Consider the following 22715-nt stretch of genomic DNA (forward strand, 5'->3'; position numbering starts at 1 on the left):
TTCGGGAATTTCCTGGCAGTCCAGTGGTTGGGACTTCATGCTTCAACTGCCCAGGGCCCAGATTCCATCCCTGGTCAAGGAATTAGGATCCTCCAAACCATGTGGTGCAGGCAAATAAATTTTTAAAAAAGAGAATTTATAAATAACTTATTAACTGTGGTTCTATACAAAAACATTTTAGAGACAAGCATATATGCATACGTACTTATGGTAGGATAAGTTGTAAGATTCAGGCTATCTTCCTTATAAAGTCTTACGGTTTTGCAAAACAAAACAAAATTACTAAAGATAAGCATATGAAAAGATGTTCAACATCATATATCATTAGAGAACTTCAAGTTTAAACTATAGTGAGATACCACTACACACTTATAGAAAGGCTAAAATCAACAACACTGACAACATCAATTGCTGGGGGGAGGATATACGGCAACAGAAACTCCTAATTCATTGATGGTGGAAATGTAAATTGGTACAGACATTTTTGGAAGACGTTTTCTTATAAAATTAAATATATTCTTAGCATATGATCCAGCAATTGTGCGCTTTAGTATTTACCCAAGTGCACTGAAAACTATGCCCATACCAAAACCGACACACAAATGTTTAAAACTTCATTCAAACTGATAAAAACAGAAAGAAATGAAAATATCCTTTAACAGGTGAATATATGAACTGTGTCACATCCATACAATGCAATATTATAAAGTGATAAAAAGAAATTAACTATCAAGTTATAAAAAAGACATAGAGAAACCTTAATTTTGTAATGCTAAATGAAACAGAAGCCACTATTAAAAGGCAATATACTACATGTGTGTGTGGCTCAGTCGTGTCCAACTCTTTGCCACCCCATGGACTGCAGCCTGCCAGGCTCCCCTGTCCACGGAATTCTCCAGGCAAGAATACTGGAATGGGTAGCCATTTCCTTCTCCAGGGGATCTTTCCAACCCAGGGATCAAACCCAAGTTTCCTGCATTGCAGGCAGATTCTTTATCATCTGAGCCACCAGGGAAGCCCACATACTACGTAACTCCAACTATGTGGTATTCTGGAAAAGGGAAAAGTATGAGAACAATAAAAGAGTAGTGGTTGCTAACGCTGTGAAGGGAGGAAAAGTGGAAATGCACAGGTGCAGCACAGGCATTTTTTAGCGCAGTGAAACTATTCCTTATGATACTCTCATGGTGAGCACATACCACTGTACATATGTCAACCCATAGAATCTACACTATAAATAATAATCCCTAGAGTAAACTGTGGGCTTTAGTTAATAATGTATCAATACTGGTTCATCAACTGCAACAAATGCACTACACTAATGCATGTTAGCTAAAGGGGAAACTGTGCATATGGGTAGGGGCATATAGGAACTATGGACTTCCTGCTCAGCTTTTCTGTAAACCTAAAATTGCTCCTAAAAGTAAAGTGTATTAAAAAAACAAAACAACAATATGAAGGGAAGAAATGTGATCATTTTAACAGGTCTATCTAAAGTGAATTTAAGAATATTTACATCAAAAACACTTAGGCCAAACTCACAAAACCGAAAAAAATAATAATAATAATAATGTGAAAACTCAGAACCCATGCCTGATCAACTAAGCATTATATTAATAAAATGGACATGATAGTTTTTTCTTAGAAGATTCTGATCAGACAAAAATGATAATGCAAAAGGAAATTTACAAATGTTGATTCATGGTAGTGCAACACAATACTGTGCTGTAAATTAAAGTAGGTCTACATGGAATATTCCTAATTCACATAGGAATGCATGGTTGATGAACACAAAAGAGACATTTATCCACAGTATTAATATATAGTCTAAAAGAAAATTAAGCATTGTTTTTTAAAGACCACTGGCTCAAACTGCAGCACCTGTAAGTAACAGCATAAGAAATGGATTCCTTATGATGTTTCCCGAAATTCTAGTATTTTGTTTGACCTTTAGGTCTATTTTTAAAACAGGAATGTGAAGCCTTTTACAGACAGGGCAAGGATTACTCAGCTCATAACAGATTTCTATTTACACAGTGATATTACCTGAAGGTTCTCTGTAGGCATTTCAATGTGTTACTCCTTGGAAATAAAATGCTCTTAAGACTGAGTATTCCTTAAAAGGAAGTAAGTGCCTAGCAATTGTATTATCAGTCTTTTCAAGTCACACTGCAGAGCTTCACAGGTAGCCTTCTAACCTGGGATGGTTTTTGCCAACCATCCAACTGTCAACCATACAGAGCAGGCAAAGAATGAATAACATGATCTTTGACAGGAAGGGATGATTTAATCTTTGGTTCAACAAAAACTTACTGAGAGCCACCTTTGTGTTAAGCAGTATTCCATGGGCTGGGAATACAATCTAGAACAGTATTAAAATATTTCTGCCCTTGTGATGATTATATTTTTATGTATCTACATAGTCACCATACCAATTTTACTAGCCCTAGCATTCTCCTGATATTTATGTGAAGCAAGGGTAAGCTGGTGGTCAGATTGATCTTACAAAATTAATCTCTAAAAATTTCAAGATTACTGTAGTATTAGTTCTTACCTGGTCTTGTGTTGATAATAAAGTGAACAGAGTCTCCAAGGCCGCTCTTCGAACTGATGATATAGTGTGATGCAAAAAAGGCCAGACACGTGGAACTAAAACTGTGAGTGACTGCTGAATACTAATGAAGAAGACACAGGTCAATCTTACTCATCCTTAGCTGAAATTCTGTTGATACATCATCTAAATATCATTTCCTTATGGACCTAGCAACTTTTTTGATGAATAAATTCTAAAAAGACAATACAATTTTCCTATGAACACTTGCTTAACACCCTCATACGAAACTGTTATTGTACCACCAGAATAGAACAAATGCAGAAACATTAACATGAGGTTATTCTGTGGCACTAATACCATAAATCACCTCTATCAAATTAGAACTTTTCAATATAACTGCATTTATTCTCAGTCTGTTCTCACTCAGGAAAATGGGACATGTATCTTAGTTGATAGTCCGCCTACACACAAATCAGGATTGTTAATCCTTAATCCTTTCCTACTATTAACTCCAACAGGTAACCAATAGGTGCACAGAATTTATATACCCCTTTGAGGCCATCTCTATCACATATCAAAAGAAGCAAGAGATGGTAATGGTAGTAGCTTTGGAATTTGTTATCCTAAACTAGCATTACTAAATTTTATGGCAAACTCAAATTATCTTCCTTCTCACAGATTAGATTTTAAATGTGAAAGCAAGCAAAGGCACGAGTTGGCTAACAACTTGGACCATAGGATTCCTGTCACATCCATGAGTCATTTATAAAAGTCACCTCAAATTAGCAAATTATTTATAAGTAGCATTTGAAATATATACCTCGATAGAAAAACACATGAGGAAAAAAGAATATGTCAGTGTAATTATCTGTTCTTTTGGCTCCTCTCAGGAGGTCCATCTTTTAATGATATTTTCATTACTTGCAGATTTAAATGAACGTCGCCTTTTACATTTATTTACACATCTAGTAAATTTACTTATAAAATTACAACTTAAACACATGCACACACAGACATAAAATAGACTCAAATATGAAAAAGCATTATAGCAGGTCTTGTTAATAGTGTAACTCTTCATGCTCCAAATACATGCTGCATTTCTTCTTACATAAGCTGGAAAGTATCTGCCAAATATCACAACATATGAAGCAAATTTTCTAAGGCAATTTTGAAAAAAAAAAAAAGATCGAAAACTACATTATTTCACACTGAATTAACAGAATTTTCACTACATTCTTTGATTTTGTTTTTACATTATCTAGCTTTTCCAACACTGTCCACTTGATTATATACATATATTTTTTAAGTCCAAAGCCTTTTTTATTTTTTAGGGCAAGTGCAAACAAACCAAGGCTCACAGTTCAAGTTCACTCTACATGAGTTTTTAAATAAAGTTTTATAGAATTACAGGTACGTTCATTCCTTTATGTATTATCTACAAGCGCTTTTGTGCTACACAGACAGAGTTGAGTAGCTTTGACAGAGATCATATGGCTACAAAGCCAAAGCCTCACTATCTGGACAGAAAAAGTTTGCCAACCCCTAATAATAATTAAGAATTCTTGCATTTTGCAGCTTGAGAAGGGCTTTCACACAGATTAACTCATTTAACCCTTATACCAATGAAAGTGTCTGAAAATCAGGAAACACCATATATGCACTACCATTTCAATTTTTCTCTTCACTTTATAGGCACTTATTTTGCTATTCCAATTTTGGGTTGTCCCACTAGCCTAAATTTAACATTGAAGGACGACCGCAGGTCAGTATTACCTGAAACATTCTCTCCCTTCCTGATAAGTGATTACTGAAATCAAGAAAACATTTATTTGTGAAACATGAAAAACATGTGTGATGTTTTTCACACATCAATGATTTTCATTGGAAACAGATTTACTCACAGGACCAGAAATCATTTATAATCATAATTACATAAACATTCATTGAATACACTTACTAGCCTAAGAAGAGTAATTAACTTTTTCATCTAATTTTTTTTTCTGTATCTCCAAAGATATTAATATTTAGGAGCCAGTCTAAAAGGCAGGGAATACATTAATTAGCTAAGCTTCATTTCAGATATCAAGACAGTAAAATAAATGACACTAAATTTTTGGTTTATGTCTTTGCTTTACCCATTCTCTGCTTTTGAACATTGTATTACATTATTATGTATTCCCTTCCTGTTAAGTGATTATTGAAATCAAAATATTTCTTTGTGAACATCATGAAGAAAATGCTTACAGAGTAGCAAAATTTGGAAATGTAAAACTGATGTTCACTGATAATTCTATTAACCACAGTCACAAAGGCTACAAAATTCTATAGTCTAGAGCTAGGGGTGAAAATAAAATGGATAACTGTTTATCTAAAGTTAACTATGATAGGATTAACAAGTTGAATGATTATATAATGGAATTAACCCAAGAATATAGCCTCTCTAAGTTTCTGCCCCCAAAGAGCTGGTGGCTAGAGAATGAAGAAGAAAAGTCCTCCTGAAAATAACTGTCTTTGGCATCCCCTACTTACAGTGCTGTTCTAAAAGATTCTAGACTATCATATGTTTAATTATCTGGAACTGTATGTAAACACTTTCTACTTTATTCCATTGAATAGAAATAATTACCTGCATTGTTGAACCTGAGGATAAGTTAACAAGGATGACAGAAGAGTCATAATACTATTTGTTGAAGCTGTTAGATCATCTAGTTCCAGAAGAGCATCCCATAATGTATTTATAATGAAAGGTACCTATAAGATTGGTTATCAAAAAAAGTTATTAATTTTGCAAGAAATATTCACCAGCCATGCCAAACTGTATTTCAGGAGTCACTATTGATTCAATAACATATACAACCCCAATGACCTTGGATAATCCCAGTTCTGAGTAAAGTTAAGGAGGAAACATTATTCGTCTTCAACAATTCTCTACCCTTCTTTTTAATGCCACTCAGCTCTACTTTGTTTGGCATTTACCTTTCTAGCGAGGTTCATAATGGATGGAGAATTCAAGAAATAAGATATCCCAACTGTATTTTCCATAAAAAAGAATCATAAACTTTGAAAACAATACAGCTTACACATATATGTCAGGACCCTCTGAGCAATTTTAATATAGTTAAAACGTTCTTAATCATCATGAAAAGACAAATTTATTTTCTGAGCTTTCGAAGTACTCTCAAATACACATGTTCTGGTTTTAACAATAGAGGGAAATCAGATGGACCTTAAAAGAGGCATTTCAAAAATGAAAACATAATAAAAAATCAAAAGTCAAAATCAAAACAAGCAAAAATCTCATTTGCCTAAAAACCAGGAATGAAATGAACAAGGAATGGTTGCTTTCTTTTTAAGGAAGTTCTCCACATATTCTGTACATGAAAGGGAATAAAAAGACACAATTCATTCTTCCCAAGAATATATATATCAAGATCTTATGCACCAGAGGGCTGACATAAGAAAAATGGAGATGTAAAAAAAAAAAAAAAAACCAACCTCAATGTTTGTTCTAACACGCTACACAACAAATGTAAAAGGCTCTATAGGAAAAAAATGCAAAAATATTTACTTTTTGTGTCTGAAGATACACAAGGCTTTCTACCACAGGTACTAATGATGCTGCAGCAACAGCTCTGACATCATCATCAAGATCCTGGAGTCCTTCAATTATTCTAGTTAAAACTTTAGGCAATAAAGTATTAATTACATCCTGTAAAAGAGTACACCAAAACAGATTAATTTCTATAGTGCAAGTGATGTGCTTAAAAAATCTTTTATTAAATTAACATACAAAAGTATAAATTCCAATATTTATTTTAAAAGAATCATGTAAACAGAAATGAAAACAGTGTCATTAGACGCCTATGTAATTAATCTCATTTGAAAAAGAACATAACAGTATTAATACTTCGCTATTCAATGTGACTTGAAACATCAGAACGTGTTTTCAAGGCAGGAACATGAATTCCCACTGTGAATACACAAACATATATACTCCTATGCTAGAACCTGAACTTCTATCTCAATCACTGACAACCAAGGGGAATATGAGAAAAGAAAAAAGAAAATCATCTCTTCCTGCTTCTCATTACTCCAACCTACCCTCTTTTCAATTGCCCCAACAGTCAGCACCCAAAGGTTACTCCTGTGATCATACACTAGAAATCTCACTGAGAATTGGGCTTGCTATGAAACAGAAACAGGTTTCCAAGCATAATTCTCTTTTAATTCATACTTAAATTGTTAGTAGCATCACCTGTCTCTATGATACTACCTCAAGGAGACAAATCTTGAAGGACTGGCTTATCTGTAACACTAAGAATCTAGAGCCAGTTCATTTAATTAATGAGAATAAACTAAGAGGGGGAAAACTCTCCCATACATGCTTCAAAAACTGAAGTGTTTACCTGACGAACTGCCAAAGCATACTTTATTCCTAGCAGACCACCATGTCTAACTTCCCACTGTTCTTGTGTAAGTAATTTAAGCAGCACATCCACAGTCTTATGAACTCCTGTTTCATTCATGTGTTTTAACACCACACCTAACGTCTGAGCACAAGTTTCACGAACCGGTGCCACAACCTAAAAATGAGAAAGCAAGAAAATTCACATTTGCAAAAAAAAAATATATATATATATTTTAAGAATCTGAAATCTGATTGGGTAAAGCCTCCCTTAGGATACTTACTTCATCAGAAACAAAGTCTCCAAATCTGTCTAAAGCGAACACACAAAGGAGTCTAATAACCAAGTCTTCCAACCACTCTTGATGCTGTTGAATCATCTGTTAAAATTATCATTTTAATAACACATTAAAACATATTAGGTCCAAAAATCAAAACTAAACTATTACAGCAAACTAAAACAAAACACTGGGACAGATTATTTTAGCTGTAGGAACAATAACCAAACTATGGAACAGTCCCAGTTACTACCTTCAATATTAACCACATCTTCTTTGATGATTATTTATTTGGATATACTGTACCAAAATCTATAAAATTCATGAATTCTATTATTTTACTTGCACTCCCAGAGAAATTGAGAAACCACTTAAGGTTGTTGTAATATCAACTACATCTATTCAGTTCGGGTCAGTCGCTCAGTTGTGTCCGACTGTTTGCGACCACATAGACTGCAGCACGCCAGGCTTCCCAGTCCATCACCAACTCCCAGAGCTTGCTCAAACTCATGTCCATCAAGTCCAAGATGCCATCCAACCATCTCATCCTCTGTCGTCCCCTTCTCCTCCAGCCCTCAATCTTTCCCAGCATCAGGGTCTTTTCCTATGAGTCAGTTCTTCGCATCAGGTGGCCAAAGTATCTATTATCTAGCCTATTACTACCGCCTCCATGTTACACCAGTCACACTGCTTATTGACCTTTAAACTATACTCTCATTCATCTCACTCTACATTCTAATCTATTACACCCTGCTCAAATATGAGTGCTTCTACATACTTTTCCACTCTGTATTTCTGAACATATCTTTCCCCTGAACTCATTCTTTCTCTATCTATAATATAAATAAACCTCTTCCTAATTTTTTAACCTTTTTCCTTATGTTCACCCCTCCATATTTCTTACTATTTACCTCTCATTTCTACTTCATGGCACATGCTCTGCTACTTTCCTGAGAAAGAGGAGATCTACTGAAATCTGATGATAATTTTGATTTACTACACTTACACTCACCTCTTCTAAAGTGCTATCTCCCATTTTACCACCACTTTTCCCATGAGCTTTAAGGATTTCCCTAAGTCCAGTGCCTGCACCATGTCGAACCTAAAAAGAACCAAGAAGCAAATATCGGAGGTTAAATGCTTAAGAAACAGTGTTTAACTTTTCTTCAATATGAAAAAGGGATACTAGATTTTTAAGAAATTGGAACAAACTGAGTGGGACTTCACAAGAATGTGTTTTTCTTCTACTATCCAAGAAGAGTTACATATATTTATCTCACAAGTTTGATTATATGGATTTTATTTTTTTAAAAGGCAAAAAATAGCTATGCTGAGTTCTGAGATACTAATCTGCTTGGCTGTCATTCCTCTACTCTCTACTTGCATTCAGCATTATCTACAGCAAAGGAGAGAAAAGAAGCATCATATAATGTTCTTTATAGTCCAAACACCAATATTTTAGAAATAAATACATCAAAACTAAGGTTCAAAGCCACCAGTGTTAAACATCAAAGGAAGCCAATTTAAATAAAATGTCTCATGACTGACACTTTATTGTAGCCCTGAAGCTTCTGCAATGTCACCTGGGAGGGGAAACACGCCACCGACACTGCCCCCATTACTAAAGGCCCCATTCGAGTTAAAACGTGAACAGTTTCGAACAGAAGTACATCTGGGAGCAGAAAGTTAAAGGCAAAGCTAAAGCTAAAAGGTATTCCAAAACAGTGTTGTAAAATTACTCAGAGACCAACCAAAGAATCTTTTGAGACTACCAACCCTCAATTTCAACCAGAAGAACTTCACTTTCATCTCTTCTACATACTGAGAGCTGTTCAAGATCTTTTTTGAAGAAATATTTCTGAGGCTAAGCTACCACTTGCAAACTACTGGTCTTAATCAAAACTGTCCACTTCCAAAGGAAGTTTTTTACTTAGAGAGATATGCAACTCTTTATGAAGTGCCCTGACAAGTGGTTCTGAGAGGGACATAGGGGAAAAATAAGGACTCTGACAAGACAGATTATGATTGATATGGTTTCTATCATTAGCAAAGAAAACAGAGTTGAGAGAAATTGTAATGAAGAAATCCTACCTCCCAGGAGGGATTAAAAAGGTCATTGCAAAGTTCTTCACAAAAGCTTTCCAAAGGCCATTCATTTGTCTGAATAAGAAAAACCAAATTAATATTACTTTAAAAGATCTATTTTATGCCAATAATTTAAGTGTATTTATTTGTAGGACTAACAATAATAGTCAGGCTTTTAAATAATCAAAAAATTTTACTAACAAAAAGTACTTTGATTTTTAATAACAAAATTTCTCAATTAACAGATTATTATATTATATACCATCTACTAACACATTAGTATGAAAAAATTATAAATGATTTCAAAGGATGCTTCAGGGTATTTCAGTAGTACCTCTTCAATTAAGGGAGAGCTGTCTGGAATATTATCAATCAGAACTTTGGAATCAACTGCAGACTGATTAATAACAACATTTGATGTCTTTCGTCTCTTTTCTTCTGGTTCCCCATCTGTGCTATCATTGCTTAAAAAAAAAAAAAAAAAAAGGTCACCATTTATTTAAAAGAAGTGAATACAGAACACTGTGGACCACAATGAATGTAAGAAAGTAGACTGTGTTTACCCACAGAGCTCTTTCCTACAACAGGATTTGGTAAATAACCCTGGATTATTACCTACTATTTGGCTTAGCCCTCAGCCAAAAAACATATGATGTAATATGGTGACAGTTCTCACCTTACAAAAGTAGCAGTCTTAACTTGTAGCCCTCAGGCCATCTCTCTGAATTCACTCTCTAATACTCTTACTTCTGTCTACTCATCCCAGCCATACAACCTTTCTGTTTCTTGAATATTACATGATTCAGGTATTTATACTTGTTCCCTTTACCTGGAATGCACTCCCCTTGGAAGATCTTCAATCCTCATTCAGAGCTCGTAATTATTATGGAAAAAAAAAAATCTGCATATATGGATCTTCCTGGGGAAGTTGTCCTAGTCTCTAGTAACAGTAAATACGCTCTCTGACAATTGAGCAAAACAATCCAAACGGTACTCCACAGCTAAAGGCAATGTCATCAAAATGTTTTTGGAAATCAAGCAGACCAAGATTTAAGTTAACCAACATCACTGTTTTAAATAAGCAAAAAAATGGATCATTATTAGAGAAATGTAAATCAAAACTACAATGAGGTATTGCCTCATACCAGTCAGAATGGCCATCATCAAAAAAGTCTACAAACAATAAATTTTGGAGATGATATGGAGAAAAGGGAACCTCCTTGCACTGTTGGTGGGAATGTAAGTTGATACACCCACTAAGGAGAACAGTGTGGAGATTCCTTAAAAAATTAGGAATAAACTACCATATGGCCCAGCAATCTCACTGCTGGGCAAATACTCTGAGAAAATGACAGTTCAAAAATACACATGTACTCCAATGTTCACTGCAGTACTATTTACAAAAGCCAGAACATGGAAGCAACCTAGATGTCTACTGACAGATGAATATAAAGTTGTTGCATATATATATGCACACATAAAATGGAATATTACTCAGCCATAAAAAGACAGATCTGAGTCAGTTGTAGTAAGGTGGATGAACCTAGAGCCTATTATACAGAGTGAAATAAGTCAAAGAAAAACAAGTATCATATACTAATGCACATATATGGAATCTAAAAAATCATACTGATAAACTTACCTGCAGAGAAGGAATGGAGATACAGATGTAGAGAACAGATTTATGGACACAGCAGGGGAAGGGGAGCATGAAACAAACTGAGGAAGTAGCACTGACATATTTACACTACCATACGTAAAACAGCCAGTGGGAAGCTGCTATATAACATGCGGAGCCTAGCCTGGCACTCTGTGACGACCTAGATGGGTGGGATGGGGGTGAGGTGGGAGGTAGGCTCAAAAGAGAGGGGACACACACACACACAGTTATGACTGATTCACACTGTTGTATGGCAGAAAACAACACAATATTGTAAAGCAATTATCCTTCAATTTAAAAAACTTTAATTAAATAAAATGGTATAACTAAAATACATACATAAATGAGCAAAAAAAGGATTACTACCTCTTCTCATTCGTTTCTACTGCATCCCTGGATCTCTGTTTTGCAAATAATTTGGCCATTCTTTTAGCTTTGTTCTTTTGTCTATTGCTCATTCCTGTTCGAAACTCTGAGTCAATCAGTTCAGCGGCCTGGAGAGTCTAAAAGAATAAAAGAATGTGCAGTTTGAACTTTTGAAGTTAAAATATATACCCACAGTCTCAGCCTCAGAAGAGGACTAAAGTCTATAAGTTTCACTATAAAGAAACTGATTACATTCTTCTTTGACAGATTTATGCTATTCTGCTGTATAGCTGTACCATAATTTCACTCTCTTCTTCCTTCTTCCCTATTCTTCCAGTTGCCAGGAAAAGCTCATGTGTTTCTTAACTTTATGTCATAGATGTGGCAAAAATGTATGATCCTGACTCCAGTGAGGACTCTGAAGAGGTGAAACTTAAAAAAAACATAATATAATCTAAAAGTTGTAAGCATGTTAGTCGCTGAAGTCGCTCAGTCATGCCCGACTCTTTGCAACCCCATGGACTGTAGCCCACCAGGTTCCTCTATCCGTGAGATTTTCCAGGCAAGGATACTGGAGTGGTTTGCCATTTCCTTCTCCAAGGGATCTTCCCGACCCAGGATTGAACCCGGGTCTCTTGGACTGCAGGCAGATTCTTTACCAACTGAGCTACCAGGGAAGCCGTAATGTAAGCATTAAGAATGTCAATTTTTAAAAAAATTATAATCATCTTCTACTAAAAAAATAAAAGTAATTATAGCCATAAGTAACTGGCTTCCCAGATGGCTCAGCAGGTAGGATTCTGCAGCAATGCAGGAGACACAGGAGACCCGGGTTCAATCCCTGGGTTGGGAAGATCCCCTGGAGTAGGAAATGGCAACCCACTCCACTATTCTTGCCTGGAAAAGTATATGGACAGAGGAGTCTGGCAGGCTACAGTCCAAGGAGTCACAAAGGGTCGGATACAACTAAGAACGAAGACCTGATAAGTAACCGGTCTTTCCCTCTTAACCACTCACTGCATACCACTTTTGCTCCTTCTTCCATTCATAGGAGACATTATTAAGGCTGTGAATAAAATGCTTTAATACAAGCCTAAAAATCCTTCTGCCCTTAACTGATTTAAGACTCAACTGAAATGTACATTACCACAACCAGTCAGGGTCACTGGTGTGGGTGCCCTGCTACAGACTTGGTCCAGGGACCACTAGCATATATACAAGGCAGCAGAGCAGTGATGAGCACTATAATACAACAACAAACCTCAGCAACTCTTCCCAAAGGCCCCTGACATCTAAAGCCAACCAAATTTGGATTCTGCCCAATTTGCTGCTGCCATCTCCTTTCCAATTATTCTGTCTATAGCCTATTTTCTCTAATACACCTATTAATTTCCGTACACAATATCCAATTACCACACTGTGATCACGTTTGTTTTCATTTATTTTATTCTGTTGCTTTTTATTTATATCTTATGCTTCAGTTCATACTCCATCTTTCTGTTCTTTCATGTTTGTTATTATATTTTCTGCCTCTTTATACTCTTCCCTCCAGAATCTACTCTTTTTTCCTTGTCTACAAAAGTCCCATCATCATCACACACTCCTCAATGCTAAAAAACTTACTTACAAATTCTAATGATTTAGAGGACAACTAGAATAATGGCAAATAGAACCATTCTCTACTCAAGCAAAAGGAAAGGCCAAGGGAATGAGAAGACATGGGTCTCATGTAAAGCAGGCCAAGAAGAGCACTAAATCCCCTGAAAGGTACTATTTCACGTGTATGTACATTCTTCTGAGAAGAGAGAGCCAAAGCCTTTACTGGAGCTTATGAAGATTTTAATGTATAAAAAAAGAAGCACACAGGCATCCACTGGGAATTGGAAAAACAGAAACAGGAAAAATACAGAGCAAAATTATGGTACAGCCATATAAACAGAAAGAAGTTATCAAAAACCAAGGTGATCAGTCTGTATATATGGACGGGTATGGATGCATGCTCAGTCATGTCTGACTCTTTATGACCCCATGGACTGCAGTCTGCCAGGCTCCTCTGTCCGTGGAATTTTCTAGGTAAGAATTCTAGAGTGGGTTACCATCTCCTGTTCCAGGGGATCTTCCTGATGCAGGGATCAAACCCATGTGTCCTGTGTCTCCTGCACTGGCAGATGGATTCTTTCCCACTGTGTCTCACCGTGGAAGCCCACACACACAGGCAGACGTGGCTTAACAAGGACTTGTGCGTACACAGAAAATTTCAGGAAAAAAGGACAAATAATTTCTAAAGGGTTGCTGTGAGATACAGGGAAATGTGTGCCCATCATTTATCACAAAGACGCTTACTTCATATCGTAGGTCCTTTTGCACTGTTTCAAAGTTTTCATCCTGTTTGCTCTTTCTCAAAAGAACCAGCTCTAAAGATTTCCAGTATCAGCATATCTAACTATAATAGCCCTTACTATCTCCTACCCTCTGAAATATTTTTTTTCTTCATTGAAGAATAAAGAAAGAGCAACTGGCGCAACTATGATTTCTCAACACCAATGTCTCCTGAAAGGTCCACCACGGCTTTTATCTACTAGTCTAGCATCTATGAGGCAGGCAGAGGCTACCTTCTACCTCTTCAGAATCTAGCACTAAAAATTCAACTTATGGAGATAGTAAATTACGGTGACACTAAGCAACAATGAGCAGAAATAAGGAGCGCTTTTTTTTTTAATTGCAATTGCATATCAAAATAAAAGCAAATCGCCTGTATTATTACTTGCAGTCAGACAACCAAAGGTTTTACCTACAGGTTGTTTGTTTACAAGGGCTGCTGAAGTTGGGGTATAATCCAAATCTTCATCATTAAAGAGCTCTTCAGTGCTCATTCCAATCGCTTCTCCCATATTAAGGCCAAGTTTTTTCTGTAACAGCTTTCGTTGGCGTGCTATCCTCTCCTTAGGATCCACTTCACCTTTAAACAAAAAAGAAATATATTTTTTTCAAATCAGTTAAGACGCTTTCTATACATGAAGATCAAACTCGATTAAATTAAAAAAGTTTTTTAAACTATTAGAACACCTCTCTTGATAATAAAACAAACCACACCACTCACAATCTCTGAACATGTCATAAACTTTATTATCTAATAGAGTCAATATTTTACTGAATCTCGGAAAATAGCATTCTAGCTAACAAAAACACTCTAGGAGTAATATCACTCACTGATGTTACCCCACTGCCCTAACTGTCAATTATCAAGTATATATAAAATAAGATATATTCCTATGAAGATAAACCAATCTTATTCTTTTATAGCTACCCTTTGTACATTCTCCGAAATATCTAGCCAGGCTTTAAAAAAAAAATCTAGACTCTATTTGACAGAAAAGATCTCAACAAATACATGTTTATTCCAAGTGTGGCCTTTATAGTCCTCTATTTATTTAGTTATCTATTTGATACCCCAAATAAAAGACAAAGGCATAAAAGTAGATTTTGAATGTTCCAAGTAAAATCCCTCAATATTTCAATAGAAAATAGATCAAAAGATATCATTTTAAAAATAAAAATCTGGGCTTAAAATATTTAAGCTGCAAGATATGGTTCTATCATTAGTTTCCAATAACAGCTGACTAAGTTCTTTTGGACTCCAAAGATAACAAATTCTAGCAAAAAAAAAAAAGTAAACAACTACCTGAAGGCACTGGAAAGAGAACAAAAGTAGGCATATACTTGGAGGAGTTATCAGTGCCTGGAAGAAAGCACGGCATTAAGTGACTTTCCCATTTTTGAACCTTTTTAGCCTAAAGGTAGACCCAGTCTACGGTATATTGGGCAGTCATATCCTACATTTAAAAGTTGTGCAAAAACCCAGTATGTCTGGCTTGAAAAACTAGAGGAAAGAGAGTCAGGAACAGCATAACTATTGGAAAATAGAGAAAAAACCCAGAAAGAATAGAACCAGACAGAAAGCCCAATCTCTGGATGATCTCTGAAATATGCACGGACAGCACAGACTCCAAATAGTTCAAATAAAGCTAAAAATTGAATTGAGATTTGAATTGTTGCCCACCACAAATGAGATTGAGTTTGCAATTTGAGTTTCATCAAATTAAATACCTATTAAAACAAGCAAGCAAAAACAACCAAACAAATCAAAACACTCTGAAGAATGTAACAGAATCTAGCCTGCAGTATAAACATTTACAATATGAGAAATACAATCCAAAATAACTGACATACAAAGAATCAAGAAAATGTAACCCATCCCAAAAGAAAGCCAGTTAATGGAGATCAATTCTTAAATCACCTAGATGTTGGAACTGGAAGACAAAATTTTTAAGCAACTAATATAACAATATTCAATGTAAAGGAAGATACTGTCACAATAATGAGAAGACAGGATACCTCATTACAGAAACAGAAACTATTTTAAAAAACAGAATCATATACTTTGAAAAGGGTGACTTATATGTGCAAAATATGCCAGTTTTTTTTAAAAGTGAGTCTGGAACTAAACAATACTTGAAAATTTTAAGTCAACAAATGTGCTTAACAACTTAATTGAGATAACAGGACAAAGTGTAAGTGAATTCAAAGGTAAAGCTATACAAAGTCCCTCATCTAAAGAACAGGGAAGGGGAAGAAGATTTGAATAAACAAACGACTTAAATATAAAAATAACAAAATAATTCTAATAACATCAAAAGCAAAACTTAAGAATTTATATTTTTAAAACTACAAAATATTAGTTTAAGAAATTAAAGATCTCAATAAATGGAAGAACATTCTATGTTAATGGATCAGAATACCTAACAGTAAGACAGTAGTACTTCTCAAATTGATATTCAGATTCAAAACAATTTCTATCAAAATATCAGCTGGTTTTTCACAGACACTGACACACTGATCTTAAAATTCATACAGAAATGCAAGAGACCAAGAATATCCAAAATAATCCTGAAAAACAACAACAAAGTTGGAGGGTCATACTTCCTGATTTTAAAAATTACTTCTAGAAAGCAACAGTGATCAAGACAATGAAATACTGACCCAGTCATCAATCAAATAGAATTGAGAGTTCAGAAATAAGACTATATGTCTGCAGACAAGGGTGCAAAAACAATTCAATGGAGAAAAAAAGAATCTTTTCAACAAATGGTGTTGAGACAACAGAATAGCCACATATAAAAAAACGATATTGGGGATTTCCTTGGTGGTACGGTGTTTAAGAATCCACCTGCCAATGAAGGGGATACCAATTCGATCCCTGGCCCAGGAAGATTCCACATGCCACAGGGCAACTAAAGCTCACAAGCCGAAACTACTAAGCCCACGTGATACAACTACTAAAGTCCATGCACTTGGAGCCTGTGCTCTGCAACAAGTGACGCCACCACAGTGCCAAGCCTGTGCTCCACAAGCAGAGCAGCCCCCACTCATCTAGAGAAAACCTCTGCCCAACAAGGAAGACCCAGGGCAACCAAAGAAATAATTAACAACCAAAAAAAAAAAAACCCTCAAAAAGAAAAAAAAACTGTTAAGACTCTTAACCCCACAACATACAAAAATAAGCTCAAAATAGATCAAATACCTAACAGTAAGAGTTAAACTATGAAACTCTTAGAGAAAACAAAGGGATAAATATGACCTCAGATTTGGCAAAAACTTCTAACGTATGATATCAAAAAGCTTGAGAAACAAAAGGAAAAAGATAAACAGGATTTCATTAAAATTAAAAACTTTATGCTTCGAAGGTCAGGAAAGTGAAAAGATAATGCATAGAATGGGAGGAAATATCTGTCAATCATTTATTAGATAAGAGGTTTATACACAGAATATATAAAGAACTCATATCTCATTAATAAAAGAACAGATATTCCACTTAAAAATGGGCGAACAACATGAATAGACAACTCTCCAAAGAAAAATATATAGAAATGGTCAATAAACACATGAATATATGTTCAACATCATTAGTCATCAGAAAAATGCAAATCAAAAGGACAGTGAGGTATCACTTTATAGTCACTGGTGTAGATATAGTCAAAATCAGTGAATAATAAGCAAACATTGGCAAGGATTGTGGAGAAATTGGAACATTTGTATCCTGTTAAAGGAATGTGAAGTGGTGAAACCAGTCTGGAGAACAGTCTGGCAGTTTCTCAAATAGTAAAACAGTTACCACAAGACCCAGCAAGTCCATTCTTAGGAATCTACATCAGTTCAGTTCAGTCACTCAGTCAAGTCCGACTCTTTGCAACCCCACAGACTGCAGCACGCCAGGCTTCCCTGTCCATCATCACCTCCCAGAGCTTGCTCAAACTCATGTCCATCAAGTTGGTGATGCCATTCAACCATCTCATCCTGTCGTCCCCTTCTCCTCCTGCCTGCAATCTTTCCCAGCAACAGTCTTTTCTAATGAATCAATTCTTCGCATCAGGTGGCCAAAGTATTGGAGCTTCAGCTTCAGCATCAGTCCTTCCAATGAACATTCAGGACTGATTTCCTTTAGGATGGACTGGTTGGATCTCCTTGCTGTCTAAGGGGCTCTCAAGAGTCTTCTCTAACACCACAGTTCAAAAGCATCAATTCTTCTACACTCAGCTTTCTTTGTAGTCCAACTCTCACATTCATACATGACTACTGGAAAAACCATAGCCTTGACTAGACAGACCTTTGTTGACAAAGTAATGTCTCTGTTTTTTAATATGCTGTCTAGGTTGGTCATAACTTTCCTTCCAAGGAGTAAGCATCTTTTAATTTCATGGCTACAGTCACCATCTGCAATGATTTTGGAGCCCAAGAAAATAGTCTTTCACTGTCTGCATTGCTTCCCCATCAATTTGTCATGAAGTGATGGGACTGGATGCCATGATCTTATTTTTTTTTGAACACTGAGTTTTAAGCCAGCTTTTTCACTCTCCTCTTTCACTTTCATCAAGAGGCTCCTTAGTTCCTCTTCGCTTTCTGCCATAAAGGTGGTGTCATCTGCATATCTGAGGTTATTGATATTTCTCCCAGCAATCTTGATTTCAGCTTGTGCTTCATCCAGTCCAGCATTTCACATGATGTACTCTGCATACAAGTTAAATAAGTAGGGTGACGATATATAGAACTGACATACTCCTTTCCCAATTTTACAATCCATTGTTCCATGTCCGGTTCTAACTGTTGTTTCTTGACCTATATACATATTTCTCAGGAGGCAGATAAGGTGGTCTGGTATTCCCATCTCTTTAAGAATTTTCCAAGTTTGTTGTGATCTGCACAGTCAAAGGACCATGATATCTACTAGTGTGGTAAGTATCCCTTAGAAGAAATGGAGTAGCCCTCATAGTCAACAAAAGGTATCTACATAGAAGAAATGAAAACATACATGTACAAAAATCTGTACATGAACATTTATTGCAGCATTACATAAAAGCCAAAAAGGCAGGAACAACCCAAATGTCTTCAAACAATGAATGAATACACAAAATGTTATATTCATACAATGGAATGTTATTTCAGCCAGAAAATGAAATAATTTCATACCTATTAGTACGGCTGCTACCAAAAAATCAAAATAACAATAGCTGATAAAGTTATGTGGAGAAACTGAAAACCTCATAGACTGCTGGTGAGAATACAAAATGAAATAGGCACTATGGAGAACAATATGGCAGTTAAAAAAAAAAAAAAAAAGATCAAAAATAGAATTACCATATGATCTTATAATTTCACTTCTGGGCATAGACCCAAAAGAACTGGAAGCAGGAATATCAATAGATATTTGCATGTCTGTGTTCACAGCAGCATTATTCACAATAACCAAAAGGTAGAAGCAACCCAAGTGCCTAATGACAGATGAATCAATAAACAAAACATGGTGTAAACATACACCGGAATTATTATTCAGCCTTATTAAAAAGGAAGGAAATTCTGACACATACAATACAGATAAACACAAAAGGAGATTCAGTTCAGTTTAGTCGCGCAGTCGTGTCCGACTTTTTGTGACCCCATGAACCGCAGTAGGCCAGGCCTCCCTGTCCATCACCAACTCCCGGAGTTCACCCAAACTCATGTTCATTGTGTCAGTGATGCCATCCAACCATCTCATCCTCTGTTGTTCCCTTCTCCTCCTGCCCTCAATCTTTCCCAGCATCAGGGTCTTTTCCAATGAGTCAGCTCTCCACATCAGGTGGCCAAAGTATTGGAGCTTCAGCTTCAACATCATTCCCTCCAAAGAACACCCAGGACTGATCTCCTTCAGAATGGACTGGCTGGATCTCCTCACAGTCCAAGGGACTCTCAAGAGTCTTTTCCAACACCACAGTTCAAAAGCATCAATTCTTCGGTGCTCAGCTTTCTTTATAGTCCAACTCTCACATCCATACATGACCACTGGAAAAACCATTGCCTTGACTAGATGAACCTTTGTGGACAAAGTAATGTCTCTGCTTTTGAATACGCTGTCTAGGTTGGTCATAACTTTCCTTCCAAGGAGCAAGCGTCTTTTAATTTCAGGGCTGCAATCACCATCTGCAGTGATTTTGGAGCCCAGGAAAATAAAGTCAGCCACTGTTTCCCCATCTATTTGCCATGAAGTGATGGGACTGGATGCCATGATCTTAGTTTTCTGAATGTTGAGCTTTAAGCCAACATTTTCATTTTATTCTTTCACTTTCATCAAGAGGCTCTTTAGTTCCTCTTCACTTTCTGCCGTAAGGGTGGTGTCATCTGCACATCTGAGGTTTATTGATATTTCTCCCAGCAATCTTGATTCCAGCTTGTGCTTCCTACAGCCCAGCATTTCTCATGATGTACTCTGCATATAAGTTAAATAAGCAGGATGACAATATACAGCCTTGACGTACTCCTTTTCCTATTTGGAACCAGTCTGTTGTTCCATTATGTTAAGTGGAAGGAGATTATGTTAAGTAAAGAAAGTCAGTCACAAAAGGATAAATACCATAGATTTCACTCAGATGAAGTACCCCGAGTAGTCAAATTCAAAAGACGAAAGTGAAACAGTGATTGCCGGTGTGGGGCAGGGGGTTTGAGGGGAGAAAGGGATGGGAATTATTGTTTAATGGGTATAAGGTTTCATTCTGCAAGATGAAAAGAGTTCTGGAGATTGGCTGCACAACAATATGAATGTACTTAATACTACTGAGCTATACACTTAAAAATGATTAAGATGGTAAATTTTATGTTATCTATATTTGATCAAAATTAAAAAACGAATATACCCTATAACAGTAATAAATACTATTTAGGAAAAAAAAATCTAAACAGTACTAACATGTACACTATAATATACATAAATGTTGGAAAAATTCTGCTAAGTAAAAAGAAGTCAGACACAAAAGAGTACATACAATTCCATTTATATGAAATGCCCATAATAGGCAAATCTATAGATAAAGGAAGTAAATTAATGGTTCCTTAGGGCTGGGAAGAAAAAGGAATGGTGTAGGGGAATAGGAGTGTGATAAAGGATATGGAGTTTCTTCCTGAGGCAGTGACAATGTTCTAAAATTACACGAAACTGTAAATATATTAAAACTCAGTGAATTGTACACTTTTAAAATGGGTGATTTATGTGGTATGGGAATTATACCTCTCTATAGCTATAGTAAAAAAAAAAAATTAAGGCTGCTCTCCTCAGAGGGAAAAACACTAGGCATCCAACATGAAAACTTCTGGATCATAAATTCAGTACACTCACAAAGAGCTCCAAATCAGTCCTCTCATTTCAGGGAAAGTTTACTGCAGAAAATAATCAACACAACTGCAAAGGAAACAGACTGGCACCTATGCTAACCATGTACGTGTAATTTATAAATACATAGAGATCAAAACAGATGAACAGACATTTCAAGAAAACCTAATTAGAGGGTTTTAATGAGCACTTTTTTGTCACGCTATGACTTATCAGCATTAAAAACTGAGTTATAGGGGGAAAAAACTGAATTCTAAGAAAATCGGGGTTCCCAATCCTGCTTACGTATCAGTCATCTGTGGAGTTTTTTCATTTAATATACGATTTCCCAGAACTCTCCACAGATGTATTAAATCAGCATCTTTAAGACACGTCCCAAGCACACTTTCTTTTTTAGTGACAAAAGTCACACTGACTTTTTTCCCTAGATAAGGCCCAATAATCTCTCATGATGTTTATGGGAACACTACTAAGACTGGTAAACTAATTAGTAAACTTAGAGATAACTTTTTTCAAATTGTAAAGTTTTTGAAGACTTCTACTTCCCTTATTTAAAAAAAACTATGCTTTTCTGGAACTTAAGCAAATTCTCCTCTTTATTATACTCTCCATAAATAACTACACTAGATTTTTCAATAGAAAGCATATTAGGCAAGAAGAAATGAATATCTTTTTTTTTTTAAGATGAACAAACTGAAGATCATTTCATTAACCTAGCTAGATAGATATCCTTTGACTAATGATTAGCAACAAAACAAAACACTGTTCTGTTTTGGTTTAAGTCAAAAAAGCAATTTATTTACTTACAGAAATCCATTAAAAACATCAAGGTTTTTTCCACTCAAGGCATCAATCTTGAATGGCCAAAACATTTATTTTATATCCAGATGGATTCTGTAAGTTTAAAGATAATGGGACAATTACCTAAGACTTATTTTTCATTTTTGCTTTGGTCATTAGCATCAGTAGATCCAATTACTTAAATATTTAAAACATGATAAAAAGAACTGTCATAGTCTCTAAATTTCAAGAATTCTGAAAACATTACGACAATTTGTGCTAATCCTGGATTTTAAAATCTATTCAACTAAAGCTCTCAGGTACCACTTTACAATTTCTATACTGAAATACTAAAATATTAATATGTATGCTGACATACTAATATCTATTAATGATGCATATATATATATATATATATATGTGTGTGTGTGTGTGTGTGTATATATATAGCACATATTCAGTTAAGGGATGAAAAATATTCCTATTTGTTTTAGACAAAGTGCTCCTGGTCACCTTCCCTATGCCCCACATCTCAAACTGCAAACTTCCATGAATTTACATTTCATGGCATCTGTTAGGTTTTGTATGACTGTAACATAGCACACCAATAACAAAGTGATTTGAATACATACACATTTCAGATTTTTTTTCTACAGGACTATTACATACCTGATTTTTCATCTTGTACTTCAAATTCTGCACCAGCAGATCCCAAAAGTGATGCCCCATGTTGTAACAATCTACATATATCAAATCTGTCAAAATTCAATCGATCTGTAGTAGATGAGTCTTCCATAGCACTTTCTGAAGTAGTTTCTAGATGAGGTTTAAAAACATTCAATTTGATTATACAGCCAAAGTGCAGAATGAAAGAAAATAGCATTACTTTA

General features: G+C 35.6%; 1 protein-coding gene across 1 annotated transcript in view; it reads right to left on the minus strand.

The window, feature by feature from the left end:
* Nucleotides 1–22715, minus strand: part of BTAF1 (B-TFIID TATA-box binding protein associated factor 1) — an 87020-nt gene that overhangs the window by 42066 nt on the left and 22239 nt on the right. Inside the window, exons 4-14 of the mRNA XM_005905292.2 lie at nucleotides 22495–22641; nucleotides 14144–14307; nucleotides 11349–11485; nucleotides 9657–9786; nucleotides 9329–9397; nucleotides 8250–8339; nucleotides 7244–7339; nucleotides 6961–7137; nucleotides 6123–6263; nucleotides 5181–5305; nucleotides 2555–2675 (exon numbers count right to left, since the gene is read on the minus strand). Of these exons, the coding sequence (XP_005905354.1) occupies nucleotides 2555–2675; nucleotides 5181–5305; nucleotides 6123–6263; nucleotides 6961–7137; nucleotides 7244–7339; nucleotides 8250–8339; nucleotides 9329–9397; nucleotides 9657–9786; nucleotides 11349–11485; nucleotides 14144–14307; nucleotides 22495–22641 (1397 nt within the window). The remainder of the gene's footprint in view (nucleotides 1–2554; nucleotides 2676–5180; nucleotides 5306–6122; nucleotides 6264–6960; nucleotides 7138–7243; nucleotides 7340–8249; nucleotides 8340–9328; nucleotides 9398–9656; nucleotides 9787–11348; nucleotides 11486–14143; nucleotides 14308–22494; nucleotides 22642–22715) is intronic.

The sequence above is a fragment of the Bos mutus genome, chromosome 26 (assembly GCF_027580195.1).
Source record: "Bos mutus isolate GX-2022 chromosome 26, NWIPB_WYAK_1.1, whole genome shotgun sequence".
Classification (NCBI taxonomy): Eukaryota; Metazoa; Chordata; class Mammalia; order Artiodactyla; family Bovidae; genus Bos; species Bos mutus.